Source organism: Entelurus aequoreus, linkage group LG03 (assembly GCF_033978785.1).
Source record: "Entelurus aequoreus isolate RoL-2023_Sb linkage group LG03, RoL_Eaeq_v1.1, whole genome shotgun sequence".
NCBI classification, from domain to species: domain Eukaryota; kingdom Metazoa; phylum Chordata; class Actinopteri; order Syngnathiformes; family Syngnathidae; genus Entelurus; species Entelurus aequoreus.
In genome coordinates this window covers 13,939,150-13,959,960 of record NC_084733.1, presented here as the reverse complement: position 1 = coordinate 13,959,960, position 20,811 = coordinate 13,939,150, and the positions used below count along the sequence as shown (strand labels likewise).

Genomic DNA, 20,811 nt, shown 5'->3' with positions numbered 1-20,811 from the left:
TGGCTGTCAGAGTGTACCAACTTGTCGGAATACCTCCTCAGACTTCTTCTGTCCAGGTGAGATGCATGATTTATGATCTACTATAAACTTCCAGGGAGCAGGAAGTGTTTTTAAACACTGAATTTTAACAAATTAAATTTTTAAACACACAGATTTGCTCACACATTTTTTTATATGAAATTCACATCATAATTTTATGGGAAAAAAATCAGTCCACACTTGGTAATAAAGACACAAATGAACCTCCATAGTCAACCAGTCATTGAAATATTTAACCATGTTACACATTTTGTCAAGGACTGAATTTGTTTGTATGATCTTCAAAATGATGACTAAATGTCACTCTATGTGAAGTGAATCTATGGAATATTCTATTGGGAGCCAGCGTCCTCTGCAGTGGACATTTGCTTGGGCTCTATTGCTTTTGTCACAGTTACACATTTTGGGGGAAAAACAAACGTCCACTGCAGAGGACGCTGGCTCTCATGAGGATATGAGTTTCACTTTAGGAATTGAATTAGTGACATAAATGACATTTGTCAAAGAAATGACAGTAGATTTATTTTGTCTTTTAAACATTGTGCATTTTTCTTTCATTTTTAGCATTCAGTTGAAATAACTTTAACCCCCTTTTGGCTTCATTGACTTTTAATTTGATGTTTTAAACATTTTCATAATTTTTTAAACATTTTTATCACCATTTTATTTCATTCATTGTTTTTTTTTTCTTCTAAATTTAATTTTCATGAGCATTTGTTAATACAATTCTAAAAAAAAAGACTTTATCGTTCATTAAAATTGTTGTTAATTTGTTTTTGCAATTCAAAACTATTTCTTTACAATTATCATTTTTTATTTACTCATTTATTTATTTGAATGGACCAATGGAGAGGAAAAAGAGATCTGGGGTGATGCGAGCACGTTTTGGAGCGTTGGGGAGGAGGTGAGCAGCTGCATTTTGTACCAACTGGAACTTGTGGAGTGACTGAGTTAGTCCAGTCTTGAGCTGAGGAAAGCATGAATGGCTTTTTCAAGGTCCGCCCTCTGCAGAAATGGCTTCACCTTTGTCGGGGTAAAAACAATGTACTCTGTTTTGCTCCCATTTAAATGCAGAAAGTTCTGCGACGGCCATTGTTTAAAGTCATCAAAACGGCTGTGGAGGGAATCTGGTGCATTTCTGTCACTTAGCAAGTAGAGCTGCACATCATCAGCATGAAAGTGGAAGTGAACTTTGTGTTTGGAGATGATAAAACCTAACGAGAGCATGTAAAGTGAAAATAGAATAGGCCCAAGGTTCTTTTGTCACAGTTACACATTTTGGGGGGGAAACAAACGTCCACTGCAGAGGACGCTGGCTCTCATGAGGATATGAGTTTCACTTTAGGAATTGAATTACTGACATGATATTTGTCAAAGAAATTATAGATTTATTTAGTCTTTTAAAAAGAAAAACCCCTTTTGGCTTCTATGTGTTTTAATTTGATATTTTAAACATTTTCAGAATTTTTGATTACATTTTTTTGACCATTTTATTTAATTAATTGTTAAATTTTTTTTCTCCGTTTAATTTTTATGACCATTTGTTGATCCAATTCTAAAAAAAATAATAACTTATTGTTAATTAAAATTGCTTTTAATTTGTTTTTGCAATTCAAAACTTTTTGTGAAGTGAAATTATGGAATATTCTATTGGGAGCCAGCGTCCTCTGCAGTGGACATTTGCTTGCGCAATATTTCTTTTGTCACAGTTACACATTTTAGGGGGGAAACAAACGTCCACTGCAGAGGACGCTGGCTCTCATGAGGATATGAGTTTCACTTTAGGAATTGAATTACTGACATAAATGACATTCGTCAAATAAATGGTAGTAGATTTATTTTGTCTTTTAAACATTATGCATTTTATTATTATTTTTTTTCATTTTTATCATTAAGTTGAAATTACCGGTACCTTAACCCCCTTTTGGCTTCTCTGACTTTTAATTTGATATTTTAAACATTTTCATAATTTTTTATACATTTTTTTTTTAATAATTTGTTAATACAATTCTAAAAAAATATCATTCATTAAAATAGTTGTTAGTTTGTTTTTGCAAATCTAAAGTTTTTCTTTACATTTATTATTTTTAGTTTACTCATTTATTAATTTTTTTACACATTTTTATGACCATTTTATTTCATTAATAGTTTATTTTTTTCTGTATTTCATTTTCATGACCATTTGTTAATACAATTCTAAAAAAAAATAGCTTATCGTTCATTAAAATTGTTGTTCATTTGTTTTTGCAAATCGAAAGTTTTTCTTTACATTTATTATTTTTAATTTACTCATTTATTTATTTTTTTATACATTTTTATGAGCATTGTCACAGCACTTTGAGATGTGCTTCACAGGTCAAGTCAGTTCCAAATAAAAGCTAAGATGAAATATTGTGAATGTAAAAACAAAGTGTAGTTGAATGTGCTTCTAATGGTCATAGTGAGGTGTGAGTGGGTCCATTTGAGGTCCTGAGAGAAAAAGGCGCTGACTCATCATGACCGTGGACATTTTATTGAACAATGCTTAAATGTTGAGGTTCTGCGCCAAGTTCTCCGGCATCAAGCAGTAAGAAACAGGAAGCAATAAAAAGAAGAATGGGCGTCTCAGCTTCTACTCTGAGCAGCGGCCCGGGTCCATCAGGGTTTGGGTCACGGGGTTCTGACCCTGCATGGTGGCCTCGCAGCTCACCGAGCCGGCCGTGCTCCAGCGGTCGGCGGGGAGGCTCAGGGTGCTGGTCCAGCTGTAGCGGCCGTCGCCGGTGGCCTCGTCCGAGCTGTGTGACACCCCCGAGGTGCTGCTGCTGCCCCCCACCTTCCAGCCCAGGGTCCAGGCCTGAGGCGAGCCTCCGCTGGCCACGCACACCGCCGTGGCACTGCCAGTCTGCAGCTGCTCTTTGGAGGGGGGGAAGATGGTCAGCGTGGGGGGCCGCACCTCACCCGCTAGGAGGGGGGAGGGGGAGGAGAGAGAGAATATGTCACACTTTAAAGCTGTCAATCAACATGACAACACCTCCTGCTAGTGCAAAGATGAGTGAGGAGACTCCGACTGCCACATTTATCTTCCAAATAAACTTCAAATAAAACTCTCAGAAAGTTTTGTGTAGATAAATGAGGTGCGTTTAAGTCAAAATTGTCAACATTTTTTCCTGTTTGACATTCTGACATTAAAACTACATTTGTGTTGAAATTTTGGACACATTTTTAATAGTTTATTTTAACTACGCAAGCGAGTATTTTACTGTGATTAATCACTAATAATCCAAATTTAAAAGTGAGAATAATTTTATTTAAATAAAAATCATTTTGACAGCACTAATAAAAATATAATTTATTAGCATATTGGATTACAGCAGGGGTGCCAAACTCATTTTAGTTCGGGGGCCAAATGGAGAAAAATCTACCCCCAAATTGGCCGGACTGGTAAAAAAAAAAAAAAAAAAAAAAAGGGAATAAGCGGTAGAAAATGGATGGATGGAATACATAAATAAAGACAACTTCAGATTATTTTCTTTGTTTGAAAATAGAAATGTACAAATCATAATGTTGTTGCATTTTTTTTTACACTTACATGTTGCGGTTAATAGTATTCTATCTTTATTTGTTTTTATTCATACTTTCTGAATAAATGATGTGATAATGTTCATCAGTCAACTCATTGGTGTTAATTTTTAATCTATCAAGGTGAAAAAATTATATCAAAAATAAAATTACAAGATTTTGTTTATATAGGTTGATCATTTTCCTCAACTGGTGCACTAACATCTTGTGGTTTTTTTTTTTTTTTACATATGTAGCATCATCTACAAATCTTGCTGTTGCGACATCTAGTGGACATATTTAGGACAGCAGTTTCTTTCATTCAAAAATTTCAGCTCATTTTTATACTTAGCAAACTCATCCCGCGGGCCGGATAAAACCTTACATTTGACACCCCTGCATTAGATTCATCTTTTTTTAGATTAGAAAGTATAAAAAAATCATCCTTTAATTTTTCAGTATGTGGCACTCGCTGACTTGCAAACAGAAATATTCATAAATCATTAATTATTTTATTTTATATTTATTTGAGTTATTTTATCTTATTTTTAAGTTTTATTTGAATATTTTTACACTTTTTTTCCTCCTTCCTTTATCTCCCTTCTTTACATAATCCATCTTTCTATTGTTACAAAAGCTATTAGTAGCACACAGAAGGAGAAGGATGAAATAAGCTGGGCTTCTTCCTACTTCTTTTCGCCTGACGTGTTGAAATGTTTGATAATTATGTCGGAAAGAAATCACATGGTGACATGAAATAGACAACAATCACATGATAGTCACCATGACAACCAGACTCTCATATTGTTAGCTGCTCCTAGATTGACATCACATTCTAATTCCAAATTCCACACAATAAAATCCTGCTTTTGTCACACAGAGTGAAAAACAAGGACACATCTGGTACTCACAGCCGATGACCAGTTTGGTCCCTTCGCCGAAACTCCACCACAGTGATGCAAGGTTGTGAGGCGCTCGTACAAAAACCTCCTTTGGTTTGAGGGAAGTGAAAGTGGAAGATGATGATGACTGGTCCACTGAACAAAGATCACCAAGCAGAACCAGCGTTTTGTTGTGATACAGTACATTTGAAAATGCATGGATAACAATAATATTCTATTGGAATTGAGCACAGTGTGTTCAAAGTCTGACACAGATATGATAGGAAAAGGGAAAAACTGGAGCACATTTTGGGGATTTTCCTGCTCGCCCCAAATCTCTTCATTTTCTTTACTTTCAGGCAACAAAGCTTATCGACAGTAAATGTCCATAAATAACAATATTGTGTAAGTTCATTCATTTGACCAGCGGAGACGGTCAGCGAAAGAGACGTAAGCGGTGCGCTCGGAAGAAGAAGCGGGGGTGTCGGGCGGGGCTAACAACAAAGCTAAATGCTTTGTTGTTAGCGGGGCTAACGAAAAAGCTAAATGCTAATCCACAAAGAAGCGCTAATAAGGAGTCTGTTAAGCTAGAACTAGCCAGCGCCAGGCTGGATAATCCCTGCACACATAGCAATTCTTCTAGAATAATATACAACTCACATAATGTTTTTTCTGCGTCAGAGGTGGACATGCATTTTACTGAGGTGGCAAACAATCTAAAAATTCCTGTCATATCAATTCCTAGATATGGTCGAAATTATTTAAAGTGCACTATGCATAATAAACGTAACATTATTAATATTGCTACTACGGATACTTTCAACAAAAACTCCTCAAAACAGCCCACTACCTATAATATGGGCTTTTTAAACATAAGGTCATTGTCTTCCAAAACGTTATTAGTTAATGAAGTCATCAGAGACAACAATCTTGATGTCGTTGGTTTAGCCGAGACCTGGCTCAAACCAGACGAATTTTTTGCGCTGGGTGAGGCGTCTCCTCCTGGCTATGCGGGAACGCATATTGCCCGCCCCATTAAAAGGGGTGGGGGTGTTGCACTAATATACAACAAAAACTTTAGCCTTACCTCGGACCTAAATAATAAATATAACTCGTTTGAGGTGCTCACTATGAGGTTTGTCACACCGCTGCCTCTCCACCTGGCTGTCATCTACCGCCCCCCTGGGCCCTATTCGGACTTTATCAATGAATTTTCAGAGTTCGTTGCTGATCTAGTGACGCACGCCGACAATATAATCATAATGGGAGACTTTAACATCCATATGAATACCCCATCGGACCCTCCATGCGTGGCGCTCCAGACTATAATTGATAGCTGTGGTCTTACACAAATAATAAATGAACCCACGCATCGCAACGGTAATACGATAGATCTAGTGCTTGTCAGGGGTGTCACCACCTCTAAAGTTACGATACTCCCGTACACTAAAGTAATGTCCGATCATTACCTTATAAAATTCGAAGTTCGGACTCATTGTCAACAAACTAATAATAATAATAATAACTACTATAGCAGCCGCAACATTAATACTGCCACAACGACGACTCTTACTGACCTACTGCCTTCAGTAATGGCACCTTTCCCAAATTATGTGGGCTCTATTGATAACCTCACTAACAACTTTAACGACGCCCTGCGCGACACCATTGATATTGTAGCACCGCTAAAGCTAAAAAGGGCCCCTAAAAGGCGTACCCCATGGTTTACAGAAGAAACTAAAGCCCAGAAATTATCATGTAGAAAGCTGGAACGCAAATGGCGTGCGACTAAACTTGAGGTTTTCCATCAAGCATGGAGTGATAGTTTAATAACTTATAAACGCATGCTTACCTCAGCTAAAGCTAAATATTACTCAAATCTCATCCACCTCAACAAAAATGATCCTAAATTTTTGTTTAGTACAGTAGCATCGCTAACCCAACAAGGGACTCCTCCCAGTAGCTCCACCCACTCAGCAGATGACTTTATGAATTTCTTTAATAAGAAAATTGAACTCATCAGAAAAGAGATTAAAGACAATGCATCCCAGCCACAACTGGGTTCTATTAACACAAATATGACTGTATATACGACGGACATTGCCCTCCAAAATAGTTTCTCTCTCTTTGATGAAATAACATTGGAGGAATTGTTAAAATGTGTAAATGGGACAAAACAAACAACATGTTTACTTGACCCAATTCCTGGGAAACTTATCAAGGAGCTTTTTGTTTTATTAGGTCCATCAGTGTTAAATATTATAAACCTATCACTTTCCTCTGGTACTGTTCCTCTAGCATTCAAAAAAGCGGTTATTCATCCTCTACTCAAAAGACCTAACCTCGATCCTGACCTCATGGTGAACTACCGGCCGGTGTCCCACCTACCGTTTATCTCGAAAATTCTCGAAAAAATTGTCGCACAGCAGCTAAATGAACACTTAGTGACTAACAATCTCTGTGAACCTTTTCAATCCGGTTTCAGGGCAAATCACTCTACGGAGACAGCCCTCGCAAAAATGACTAATGATCTATTGCTGACGATGGATTCTGATGCTTCATCTATGTTGCTGCTTCTTGATCTTAGCGCCGCTTTCGATACTGTTGATCATAATATTTTATTAGAGCGTATCAAAACGCGTATTGGGATGTCAGACTTAGCCTTGTCTTGGTTTAACTCTTATCTTACTGACAGGATGCAGTGTGTCTCCCATAACAATGTGACCTCGGACTATGTTAAGGTAACGTGCGGAGTTCCCCAGGGTTCGGTTCTTGGCCCTGCACTCTTTAGTATTTACATGCTGCCGCTAGGTGACATTATACGCAAATACGGTGTTAGCTTTCACTGTTATGCTGATGACACCCAACTCTACATGCCCCTAAAGCTGACCAACACGCCGGATTGTAGTCAGCTGGAGGCGTGTCTTAATGAAATTAAACAATGGATGTCCGCTAACTTTTTGCAACTCAACGCTAAGAAAACGGAAATGCTGATTATCGGTCCTGCTCAACACCAACATCTATTTAATAATACCACCTTAACATTTGACAACCAAACAATTAAACAAGGCGACTCGGTAAAGAATCTGGGTATTATCTTCGACCCAACTCTCTCGTTTGAGTCACACATTAAGAGTGTTACTAAAACGGCCTTCTTTCATCTCCGTAATATCGCTAAAATTCGTTCCATTTTGTCCACAAGCGATGCTGAGATCATTATCCATGCGTTCGTTACATCTCGTCTCGATTACTGTAACGTATTATTTTCGGGCCTCCCTATGTCTAGCATTAAAAGATTACAGTTGGTACAAAATGCGGCTGCTAGACTTTTGACAAAAACAAGAAAGTTTGATCATATTACGCCTATACTGGCTCACTTGCACTGGCTTCCTGTGCACCTAAGATGCGACTTTAAGGTTTTACTACTTACGTATAAAATACTACACGGTCAAGCTCCTGCCTATCTTGACGATTGTATTGTACCATATGTCCCGGCAAGAAATCTGCGTTCAAAGAACTCCGGCTTATTAGTGATTCCCAGAGCCCAAAAAAAGTCTGCGGGCTATAGAGCGTTTTCTATTCGGGCTCCAATACTATGGAATGCCCTCCCGGTAAAAGTTAGAGATGCTACCTCAGTAGAAGCATTTAAGTCTCATCTTAAAACTCATTTGTATACTCTAGCCTTTAAATAGACTCCCTTTTTAGACCAGTTGATCTGCCGTTTCTTTTCTTTTCTTTTCTACTCTGCTCCGGGGTGGACCGCTAGCCTGTCCATCAGATGGGGACATCTCTACGCTGCTGACCCGTCTCCACTCGGGATGGTTCCCGCTGGCCCCACCATGGACTGGACTTTCGCTGATGTGTTGGACTTTCACAATATTATATCAGACCCACTCGACACCGAGGATGTCGTTGTGGCTTGTACAGCCCTATGAGACACTAGTGATTTAGGGCTATATAAATAAACATTGATTGATTGATTGATTGATTTAACCCTGTAACACCCCTTGTTGTAAAATGACAACGTTACCTTTAACCATCCTAAAAAACAATCTGTTATATTTTATTTTATTTTTTACCACATTTGCATAGTCATTGGGTCCTATTGTTCAGTCTCACATTGCTATTGGATCGTCTATTTGTTTATAAGTCACGGCTTCTGGCCATTAAGTCACACAACCTCTCAAGGTTTCCTTCGAACAACATCTATTTGTTTCATTGGACTAGATTCATCAGAGCTTGTTTTATAATTGTTGCAATGATACATCACTGGGTGAATGTGGTAGTCATGTGCTTGTTGCAGTGGGCTCCAACAGGTTGTATTCCCTCCACTACACCACTGCCTGAAGTATTGTCTTTATACATGGATAGTATACATTCTACCTTTGTGTTGTGTTCTGGTCAAATTTGACTGATTTAAAAGTATAATCTCTAAAAAAATGTAGTTAATTTGATCAGCCTGACCTAAAATTCCATGACTTTGTCCACAAAGAGGATATCAGCAGACAATTCAGTTGTGGGGAAAGGAATGTTCCTGAATGTGGGGTGTGGATGTAAGTGGGGGTATGCATGTTTTCCTCTTTGACTTGTGACTTGTGTCATCCTTTGCTGGACCTGAACCTGTGCAGAAGATTCAACGCTGGGACAAAGCCAACAGAACCTACATTGAAGTTGAGAGACCTTACATTGTTGGTGCCTACAACAAGTACATGGGAGGTGTGGGTTTGTTGGACTCATTTACAGCCAAATACAAGTTCCCCATCAAATCCCGTCGCTGGTACATGTACATCTTCTGGCACACCATCATCCTGTAAAGTGCTCAAGGTGTCCAGCAAAGTGACAATGAACAGGAGACAGTTTCAGGCACAGCTAGCATCCTCTCTCATCCTGGTAAACGCAACACTTCAAACTCCAAAGAGAGGACGGCCATCTTCAGGCAAAGGGAGCCCAGCAACACAGGCGGTGACATCAGGAAGTCCTCTGAATGCTCAGAAGAGGCCATCCAAGAGACGTGCACACCTCCCATTGGATGTACGCAAGGATCTAGTTGCCCATTTCCCAAGGAAGACAGGGAGAGGACGCTGCAGACACTGCAATAAAGGATACACCAACACACAATGCAGAAAGTGTGATGTTCGCCTTTGCTTAACAGACGACAGGGGCTGTTTTTGGGACTTTCACCACCAATGAAAGTCTTCATGACCAATGTCATGAAAACAAAAAAAGTGGGGGAAAAGGCGTTTTTTAAAGGCCTACTGAAATGAATTTTTTTTATTCAAACGGGGATAGCAGATCCATTCTATGTGTCATACTTGATCATTTCGCGACATTGCCATATTTTTGCTGAAAGGATTTAGTAGAGAACATCGACGATAAAGTTCGCAACTTTTGGTCGCTGATAAAAAAAAAAGCCTTGCCTGTACCGGAAGTAGCGTGACGTCACAGGTTGAAAGGCTCCTCACATTCCCCCATTGTTTACACCAGCAGCGAGAGCGATTCGGAGCGAGAAAGCGAAGATTACCCCATTAATTTGAGCGAGGATGAAAGATTCGTGGATGAGGAACGTGAGAGTGAAGGACTAGAGTGCAGTGCAGGACGCATATTTTTTCGCTCTGACCGTAACTTAGGTACAAGCTGGCTCATTGGATTCCACACTCTCTCCTTTTTCTATTGTGGATCACGGATTTGTATTTTAAACCACCTCGGATACTATATCCTCTTGAAAATGAGAGTCAAGAATGCGAAATGGACATTCACAGTGACTTTTATCTCCACGACAATACATCGGCGAAGCACTTTAGCTACGGAGCTAACGTGATAGCATCGTGCTTAACTGCAGATATAAACAAAAGAAATAAGCCCCTGACTGGAAGGATAGACAGAAGAGCAACAATACTATTAAACCATGGACCTGTAAATACACGGTTAATGCTTTCCAGCCTGGCGAAGCTTAACAATGCTGTTGCTAACGACGCCATTGAAGCTAACTTAGCAACGGGACCTCACAGAGCTATGCTAAAAACATTTGCTATCCACCTACGCCAGCCAGCCCTCATCTGCTCATCAGCACCCGTGCTCACCTGCGTTCCAGCGATCGACGGAGCGACGAAGGACTTCACCCGATCATCCGTGCGGTCGGCGGCTAGCGTTGGATAGCGCGTCTGCTATCCAAGTCAAAGTCCTCCTGCTTGTGTTGCTTCTGCCAGCCGCTAATACACCGATCCCACCTTCAACTTTCTTCTTTGCAGTCTCCATTGTTCATTAAACAAATTGCAAAAGATTCACCAACACAGATGTCCAGAATACTGTGGAATTTTGAGATGAAAACAGAGCTTTTTGTATTGGATACAATGTGTCCGAATACTTCCGTTTCAACGATTGACGTCACGCGCATACGTTATCATACATAGACGTTTTCAACCGGAAGTTTAGCGGGAAATTTAAAATTGCACTTTATAAGTTAACCCGGCCGTATTGGCATGTGTTGCAATGTTAAGATTTCATCATTGATATATAAACTATCAGACTGGGTCGGTAGTACTGGGTTTCAATGGGCCTTTAAGAGTTGTATCTTGTTTAATATTTTTTATATTTTTAATACATTAAATCATAAAAATATGACTAATGTGTGATTATTATTAATGTTATGTACCGTTATGGGGATAAGTAAGCAATCAACCCTGCAAATGAACCCTTAGTTGTTCTGAATTGTTCAGACAACGTGAGTACAAATACAGAAATTCTGCTCCCATCAAAGGCCAATGTTGCAATATTACAACATTTCTCTAAAAACATACATAAACTTTTTTTTTTTAACTCTTTAATTTCTGCATTAAATGCCTCCTACAACAGCATCTGAAAGCTCAAATATTTTATTTTTTTTGGTTTTTCTATATCAGAATCAGAATAGTTTTATTGCCATTGTTTGAGAACGGGTTCACAAACTAGGAATTTTTCTTGGTGCAATCGTGCAACATAAAACACATATATCACATATTTGGTAATAAAAAGAGCTGTAACTGAGCTATCAGATCTTGTTATAGACTTATTTGGATCTTACAGGGTTAAAGAGTACAATTCAAAGAGTACAATTCAAACTAAAAAATCAGTTAAAGACATAAATTAAGGTTTTGCACTTCATTTGTTGAATAGAGCATGAACTAAGAAGGTTAATTTGTGTCTTTATTACAAAAGCATTTATTTCACACAGAATTTATGTAACTGATTTTTTTTTTCAAAGGTTAGCATGCCTACGTTTTGCAACCGTTTACCCCAGTGTCACATAACTTGGTATATGACACATGCTAAGTATTAGCATGCTAACGTTAGCATTCTTGGCACCATCTTGAAAGTTAGCGTAGCATGCTAACATAGGCATGCTAACGTTTTAGGGTAGCTTTTTACCTAATTTGATGTTTTAACCTAAATATCATGATTTTTGATACTTGCCGCCATCGTGGAAGTATGCTAAATAAATGATAAATGGGTTATACTTGTATAGCGCTTTTCTACCTTCAAGGTACTCAAAGCGCTTTGACAGTATTTCCACATTCACCCATTCACACACACATTCACACACTGATGGCGGGAGCTGCCATGCAAGGCCCTAACCACGACCCATCAGGAGCAAGGTTGAAGTGTCTTGCCCAAGGACACAACGGACGTGACTAGGATGGTAGAAGGTGGGGATTGAACCCCAGTAACCAGCAAGACTCCGATTGCTGACACAGTCACTCTACCAACTTCGCCACGCCGTCCCAACTAAATGCTAACATATTTTATATTAGCATGCCAGTGTTAGTATGCTAACATTTTTGGCTAGCCTCCTTCGCTAATTTTGAGTTAATTGGAACCTACAAATCATTATATTTGATACTCGGTGCCATCTAGGAGGTATGCTAATGTAGCGATGTAGTATCAATCAATCAATCAATCAATGTTTATTTATATAGCCCTAAAAAACAAGTGTCTCAAAGGGCTGTACAAGCCACAACGACATCCTCGGTACAGAGCCCACATACTCCTTTGCTTTGTGTTTTTCCCCAAAAGACGACACCCAGTCTTTCTTCCGGCTCAAACATGGTCTATTCTGGTAAAAACAGTCACAATGAGTCTCCAATCAGCCTTCCCTATACATTTCAAACCTGCACAGAAATAAAACAAAACAAAACTTAACATAAATGTGTCTCCTTTAAGCCTTCAGCAACACAGCTAACCTGCTAATAAGTTAGCTGAAAGCTAATTGACGGGGCGCCAGAGAGCACAACTTACATGGAAGACAGAAGACTGACTACACATACGGGCCTCAGCCTGGAAGTCTGCTGGGTCATGTGACGTTCAGTGACCATAAAAAAATAGGAAATTACAGTACTAAACTTAGAATAATAACATTTGCAAAATAAAGAGTCACATTGCATAATGTGTGAATGTAATACATTAGATACGATGACATTAAAATAAAATGACATTAAAATAAGAAGAGTAGTAAGACAGTAAGCAATTGAGATCATAAATTACCTCTGTTACACTAACATCTCTTATATTAGCATGCTATCATTAGTCCGAAGTCCAGACACAGTCTTGGTGCAAAGCTATCGGAGGCCCGATATCACTGCATCACTTCTGTATCGGCATTTTTATTTTGGCTGGCAGGCGCCCTCTGGTGGGGAGACGTCACAGTTGCAGCCGGATCACTGTTAGGACAACAAATACACACTCAGTATGTTAACATGCACTAAAAAGCTCATTCTTGTCTTCATTTGGTTGAAAATAGTTTGTTTTTAAAAAACACATGTAAATACCTTATTTAGGTCAATAATGATTTACATCAAGCGATCGAACCAATGGCATGATTAGACCTTTTAGGGGGGCTAAAAATTTCCTAAAATATCCTTAAAACCAGCTATAGTGTTTGACATTGTTTTTTAAGTTATATTGTTGTTGTCTTCTTTACAAAAAAAGTGCCAATAAAATCAAAATAAATCATTAGTCACATTATCATTATTCTTTTAATGACTTAACTTTAATGAATGACTTATTTACAAAACATGTCCATGTACGTTTCGTAGTACATGAAATTTGGAGGAGTTGTGGTGAAAGTGGAGCGTCAGTGAAGGGGTCTGAGGCAGATGTGCAACACAAACATGGACAGGAAGTGGTCCTGCCCACGCCTCCCTCTCACTTTCACAAAGACAGGTGCGCTCGGAGCTCATTTGCATGAGCGCGCCGCTTGGCCGCACCGCCACGTCTTGATAAATCTGGACTCTTTCCACGCACTGGGCTGGAAAAGTGCATCAAGATGTGGCCTGCACCAGTGCTTCTGCTCGTCCAGTCGGCTCTGCTGATTCAAGGTGAGACAAAGACTCTTTTGAGTCGTCCCTAAAGGGAAAGTGTTGATGTAATCATCGCCGTCTCCTTTCAGGATCTTCCGCCCAGGATTTGTTGACCCAGACGGACAAAATCAAGTATGTCGGTCTTGGTGGGACGGTGACCATCAGCGCCAAAGGGAGTTCAAATATTGGTACTGGTCTCAGTTGGTACCAAGTGAAACCTGGACAGGTTCCTAAACTTCTGATCTATAAGGCATCCCAACTTTTTACTGGAACACCATCTCGATTCAGTGGCACACTATCCGGCTCTGACTACACTCTGACTATCAGTGGTGTTCAGGCAGAAGATGTCGCTGATTACTACTGTCTTGCCGCTTTTGGAGATGGAACGTATACACGGTGATTGAGAGCTGTACAAAAACCTCCTTTGGTTTGAGGGAAGTGAAAGTGGAAGATGATGATGACTGGTCCACTGAACAAAGATCACCAAGCAGAACCAGCGTCAATCTGAACAAGTTGATTGGCTTGTAAGAAAAAGTTGAAATGAGGGAAGAAGAAGTCACACTAACACTCAGGGCCGGCCCGTCCCGTAAACACTTTATGCCAAAGTTTTCCAAGCCAAGGACCCCCAAACTGAAATAAAGATGGAGTGAGGACCCCCAACTAACACATCTTGCATAAAATTGGGTTTTATATTAAATTGGTCCTTAAAGTAGCTGTAGCTCTTACTACTAAACTTTACATAAATTAACTCCAGAACACAGAACACATGGATTAATTAATACATTAAACTGATTATTGGCTAGGATAGGCTCCAGCCCCCTGCGACCCATGGTGGGACAAGGGTTAGAAAATGAATATGTGGATGATTATTGCTAATAGGTATTTAATAATAATAATAATAATAACACATTTTATTTATAAGGCGCTTTTCTGGGCACTCAAGGACACCGTACAAAATAATATAATGTTATGTTATGTTATGTTATTTTCATTTATTATGCGCCCCCCAACCAACTGTTACATCAGCCCGGGGCGCAGCCCGAGTGGAGAAACAAAAAAAACAGAAACAGAGACTGAGACACACAAAGGAATCTAAATCTAATCAAATTGGATAAAAACAACAACAACAACAAAGATAGAAAAGAAAAGATGATTACAATGAATAAGCAGTCAGGAATAGATGTGTTTTGAGACTTGGCGAGAGGTGACCAGGCTATGGACTAGTATGGCAGCAGTATGTGGGGTAAGGGATGGGCGAAGACGATTAATGTTTCGTAGATGAAAGTAAGCAGACCAGGTAATGTTGTTTATGTGGGCTTGAAAGGAGAGTGTGCTGTCGAGGATGACACCCAGACTCTTGACTTGGGAGGAGGGTGAGACAGAGGAATTGCAGAGAGTAACGGACAAGCTGTTGGTTTTGGTGAAAATGTTTTTTGTACCGACAAGTAGGATTTCGGTTTTATTACTATTAAGTTGAACGAAATTAGATGAGAACCACTGCTTGAGTTTACTGAGGCAGTCTGTAAGGGAGGAAGGAGGAAGAGAGGCAGTTGGTTTGGTTGAGATGTAGAGCTGGGTGTCATCCGCATAACAGTGAAAATGTATTTTAAATTTACGGAAAATATTGCCAAGGGGAAGAATGTAAATGATAAAAAGCAGGGGACCAAGAACAGAGCCCTGGGGGACACCAGAGGAAACGGGAGACGGAGGGGATTTGAATGAACGGAGTTGAACAAACTGAGTGCGGTCGGAGATACACTACCGTTCAAAAGTTTGGGGTCACATTGAAATGTCTTTATTTTTGAAGGAAAAGCACTGTACTTTTCAATGAAGATAACTTTAAACTAGTCTTAACTTTAAAGAAATACACTCTATACATTGCTAATGTGGTAAATGACTATTCTAGCTGCAAATGTCTGGTTTTTGGTGCAATATCTACATAGGTGTATAGAGGCCCATTTCCAGCAACTATCACTCCAGTGTTCTAATGGTACAATGTGTTTGCTCATTGGCTCAGAAGGCTAATTGATGATTAGAAAACCCTTGTGCAATCATGTTCACACATCTGAAAACAGTTTAGCTCGTTACAGAAGCTACAAAACTGACCTTCCTTTGAGCAGATTGAGTTTCTGGAGCATCACATTTGTGGGGTCAATTAAACGCTCAAAATGGCCAGAAAAAGAGAACTTTCATCTGAAACTCGACAGTCTATTCTTGTTCTTAGAAATGAAGGCTATTCCACAAAATTTTTTGGGTGACCCCAAACTTTTGAACGGTAGTGTATATGATCTAAACCAGTGAAGGGGTGTGCTTGTGATGCCAATACTGTGCAATCTATGGAGGAGGACAGTGTGTGAAATGGTGTCAAAGGCTGCAGAGAGATCTAAGAGGATTAGGATAGTGAGAAGACCAGAATCAGCTGCCAGGAGGAGATCGTTTGTGATTTTTACTAGTTCTGTTTCAGTGCTGTGCAGGGGGCAGAAACCAGACTGGAATTGTTCATATAGGTTATTTAACTGTAGGTGGGAGTGAAGTTGGGAGGAGACAGTTTTTTCAAGGATTTTTGAGATGAATGGCAGATTTGAAATTGGACCACGATTATTAAAATTATTTGGGTCTGAGCCTGGTTTTTTCAAAATTGGTGTTATGGCTGCTGTTTTGAAAGCAGAGGGAACAATTCCAGTAGTGAGAGAAGAATGGATGATATTGGTGAAGAGGGGGATCAGTGAGGCGAGGCAGACTTTCACCAAAGCAGTAGGCAGGGGATCTAAAAGACAGGTGGATGGATTGGATCGACGAATAAGTGCAGTGATGTCCAACTGAGAAAGCAGTGAAAAACTAGAAAATGAATGGATGAGGGAGGCAGGGGGGGGTGAACTGGGGTTGAGGAGAAGAAGAAGGAAGTTGTTGGTGAATCTGGGTGATTTTGGAATTAAAAAATTGCATAAGGGAACAACAAATAGAAGTTGAGGCCATATGAGCGGGAAGTGAGTGCGGAGGATTGGAAATTTTGCCAAGAATAGAAAAGAGTGTCTTGGAGTTGCCTTCATTAGAACTGATTAAAGTTGTGTAGTAGGATGATTTGGTGTTGTTTAGGCAGTCTTTGTTGTAAATGGCAGAACGTTTTGTTCATGAGAAAAATGCAGTTCTGTCATGTTACGTTTTTTTTGTGCCTTTATTTTGAAGAGCTCACTCTTATTCTGTTACTTCCTTTATTGCTGGTGCTTGACTTCCTGCTGCCGTTCCGTCTGACAACAGCATACTCACGTTACTCCAGGACTGGTAAAACATGCTGACAAAGATATATTTCTCATATTCTGTGTGAACATTTGTGAGAGGTTATTTTATTGTGCCTCGTGTTTGTGTTGTTTATATGTCACATTTAAGGAGAGTCACTACGAGCTGTGTGTGGAAGCTAGGCTAACTAGCTGAGCAAACTTAGCGCCCTTGGAAGCGGAAGGAGGTAGGAGGAGACTAATGGTTTATTTATTGTGAAACAAGTGGTTCATTTAATTTAAAACAAACGGGAAAATGTCATTATTTTTATTTAAATAAGAGCTGTAACTTGTAATTAAGCTTAATTCATGTGAACATTCATTATTTAAGTTTACTAAAAAGATTTGTTTATAAGTTTAAAAATGTAAACATGATTTATGTATTGTTTGTGGAAATATGGTACGATGGCCTTTGTATTTTCTGTCCATCTTCATAGTTTTCACGGTGTCAAAATTGTGAGGAGAAAAGGAGGAGAGAATTAAAGTTGCACCAGTCGAAGCTCTCTGCATCTTGTGTCATTAATCCAAGTGGGCCGCTACATTTGTAATGTTGAAGGTGTTGGATGTACATGTCCTTGTGTACAATGAGACCAGTTTTTTTGTAAAGACGTTCAAGTTGGCGTCTCTTTGTTTTTAATTTGCGGAGCGTGGGAGTAAACCAGGGTGCAGAGTTGGTGAAAGAGACGCTTCTGATTTTGTCTGGAGCCAGCATGTCCAGTAGATGATGAAGATTATTGTTGTAGTAGGTGACCAGTTCATCGGGAGAGGAAAGAGAGTCACTGTCGGGGAGGCTGTCAATGGCGGTGGAAAAAGTGTCAGAGTTGATGTCCTTGATTTTGCGAAAACAGATATTGTAAGGTAATTGTAGAAAAACTTAATTTGACAGTAAAAGATACTAGCAGGTGAATTGGAAGTGGCATTAACATTTACACCTGAACAGCAAACCAGATCAAGTGTGTGTCCTTTACAGTGGGTAGGGAAGTCGATGTACGGCTGCAGACCAAAGCTTTGAAGATAGGATGAAAAGTCACTGGTGATTGTACTGTTGGTGCTGTCCATGTGAAAATTAAAATCCCCCTGCAGTACAATATTAGGGGAAAGTGAAGAAAGATGAGCAATAAAAGCAGAAAAATCATTAATAAAATCTTTGTTGTATTTTGGTGGTCGGTAAACAGCAGCAATGATTGTGGGAGTAGGTCCAGATAGCTGCAAAACTGTGGATTCAAAGGAGCAGAAGACGATAGAAGACACCGGTGAGATTTTACACTTCTCGCGATAGATCAGTGGTGCGAGGTTTGGAAGTGTAAACAAACCCGGGAGGAGTGGCGCTATTAAGGTCTGTGTAATCACTGAGGTGTTGCCGGGCCTGGCCCTAACCAATCTGGCGCCCTAGGCAAGATTTTAGGTGGCGCCCCCCCACATCGGCAGTGAAGTGTATATACTCACAAGAAACCGAATAGCTTTGTCTTTGACCTTCTTTTTTACTTAAAGAAAGCAAATTAACAAATTATAGGAGAATGTTATGTTATGATTATCTTTAACCGAATCACAGCAGTGCTCAAATTAAAAAACAGCGTTCCCTCTCATGTGATATTGCTTAATTAACATTAATGATGTGCACTTTAACAACTAGGCTTACAACTATACCTAATATATAAAGGGGTGGAAAAGTGACTATTACCTGCAGGGCAAACATTAGCTAACCAGAAGGCAATAACAATGTAAACAAAAAACACCTGCTTAAAAGATCTAATACAAATGTCCCTGAGGAATGTAAGGTGGGAGTACTGTAATTACCTAACGTTACATTATTATTTTCCATAACAATTTAGCCCCCTCCACAATATTAACCCGACGTTAAAACAGAACTAGCTATTTATTGATTAGCAATTGCCGAATCATGTAGCATTAGCTTAATGCTAAAAAGCCAGGTTACTATCACATTCTGTAACAGACAAATAATTTCATGTAGGCTAACGTTACCTACCTGCTACCTTTGTCTTTTTCTCGTTTCTCCTCCTCTTCTTTTCTCTTTTTTCTTCCCTGGGCACCTGACAGTTTTGGCCGTTTTGACATCTTGTGTTGATTTTTTGACGTGGTGAGTCCAAAAAGAGTCATGATACGGGAAGGGAGGGGGCGTACCCCGTGCGGGGGGGGGGGGGGGGGGGGGCGTAATGTTGTAACAAATAATATTTCTATTAAATAGGCTTTACTTTGCATTTGAATTAACGTGCGATTATTTTTTGTATTTAGAAATAATAGTACCAACTTTTATTTTTTATTTTTTTTTTTCTCCAACATTTGTGGCACTGGCGTGGCGCCCCCTGATGGACGGCGCCCTTAGCATTTGCCTATATGGCCTATGCCACGGGCCGGCCCTGGGTGTTGCCATGTTTCTGTTAGGCAGATGAAGTCCAGTTTATGGTCAGCCAGGAGATCCTGGACGAGATATTTTTAGTTTTTAGTTTTTAGCTCAATGCTTTCATGATGGTTTGTATGTTGTATGTATTTTATGTATTTGTACCTTGTTTTACTGTTGTACATTGTTTTTACTGTTGTACCTCGTTTTTATTGTTGTACTTTGTTTTTTACTGTTGTACCTCGTTTTACTGTTGTACCTTGTTTTCACTGTTGTACCTCGTTTTTACTGTTGTACCTTGTTTTTTACTGTTGTACCTCGTTTTACTGTTGTACCTTGTTTTTACTGTTGTACCTCGTTTTTACTGTTGTACCTTGTTTTTACTGTTGTACCTCGTTTTACAGTTGTACCTTGTTTTTACTGTTGTACCTTGTTTTTTACTGTTGTACCTTGTTTTTACTGTTGAACCTTGTTTTTTAATGACTACTGCTGCAAACCAAATTGCCCCTCGGGGACAATAAAGATTTTCTAAGTCTAAGTCTAAGTCTAAGATGTCCTTTGCTCGTGAGTGAGCGGATGTTAAGAAGACAGAAGTTTGCGTTAGCGCTGTCATTTTGATGTATTGGGTTAGCCGACCTAGCTAGGCCGGCAAACACTTTGCGATCGACTCCCCGGCCAATGTTCCGTGGCGGGCGACGTGTTTTGGACCAAATTGATTTTATTGGCGTGTTGTCACTGAGCTGGTGATTTCTGCGGGACCCACGGTGGATGTATCTTCGGTTAGGCTGGTAGGCTATGTCCGGATGGAGGTGAAGCGTCACTGGCTGGGGACGAAACAGCCCAGAACGGAGTCGCAGGAGGTCGGCAGCAGAATATTGGAGGAGAGCAGTCACCGGAGAGTGGACGTGGGTCAAAAGAATCCACATCAGCGGGATCCAAACATTTGATTTAAATACATTCACATTTGTGAAAAACACAAATATATACAATTATTTATGAAAAGTATATATTTAAAAAATAGTTTATTTAGTGAAAAGTTTTACGAGCATCTCGGCCTCCGTGAGCCTCTATTTTTATAACTTGGGGGCAAGAATGACTCATCATCCTCACTTGTCGGAATATCTCCTCAGACTTCTTCTGTCCAGGTGAGATGCATGATTTATGACCTACAATACACTTCCAGGGAGCAGGGAAGTGAGGAAGCAGCAGACCACTCCATGATGTAAACATAGTCACACACGGTAGTGGTCACAGCGCTGCTATGAATGGTTCTTCTGCGTTAGCACTTATAATAACAATATCAGTGGGACAATACCTAACCTGAAGCAGCTGTTTATAGGAGAACAAGGCTGGCATAAATGGTGTCCATGACCTCCTTCCTTATTCTG

At 39.7% G+C, this 20,811-nt stretch overlaps 2 gene segments (V, D, J or C); one reads left to right on the top strand and one right to left on the bottom strand.

The window, feature by feature from the left end:
* Window positions 1–2,650: 2,650 nt before the first annotated feature.
* On the bottom strand, window positions 2,651–4,765 carry LOC133644855 (Ig kappa-b4 chain C region-like). The segment is given in 3 exon segments: window positions 2,651–2,979; window positions 4,488–4,613; window positions 4,729–4,765. Coding segments are annotated over 3 exon segments (492 nt in total).
* An 8,990-nt stretch (window positions 4,766–13,755) lies between these two features.
* LOC133644847 (Ig kappa chain V region 120-like) lies at window positions 13,756–14,317 on the top strand. The segment is given in 3 exon segments: window positions 13,756–13,807; window positions 13,879–14,176; window positions 14,224–14,317. Coding segments are annotated over 3 exon segments (444 nt in total).
* The last annotated feature ends 6,494 nt before the right edge of the window (window positions 14,318–20,811 follow it).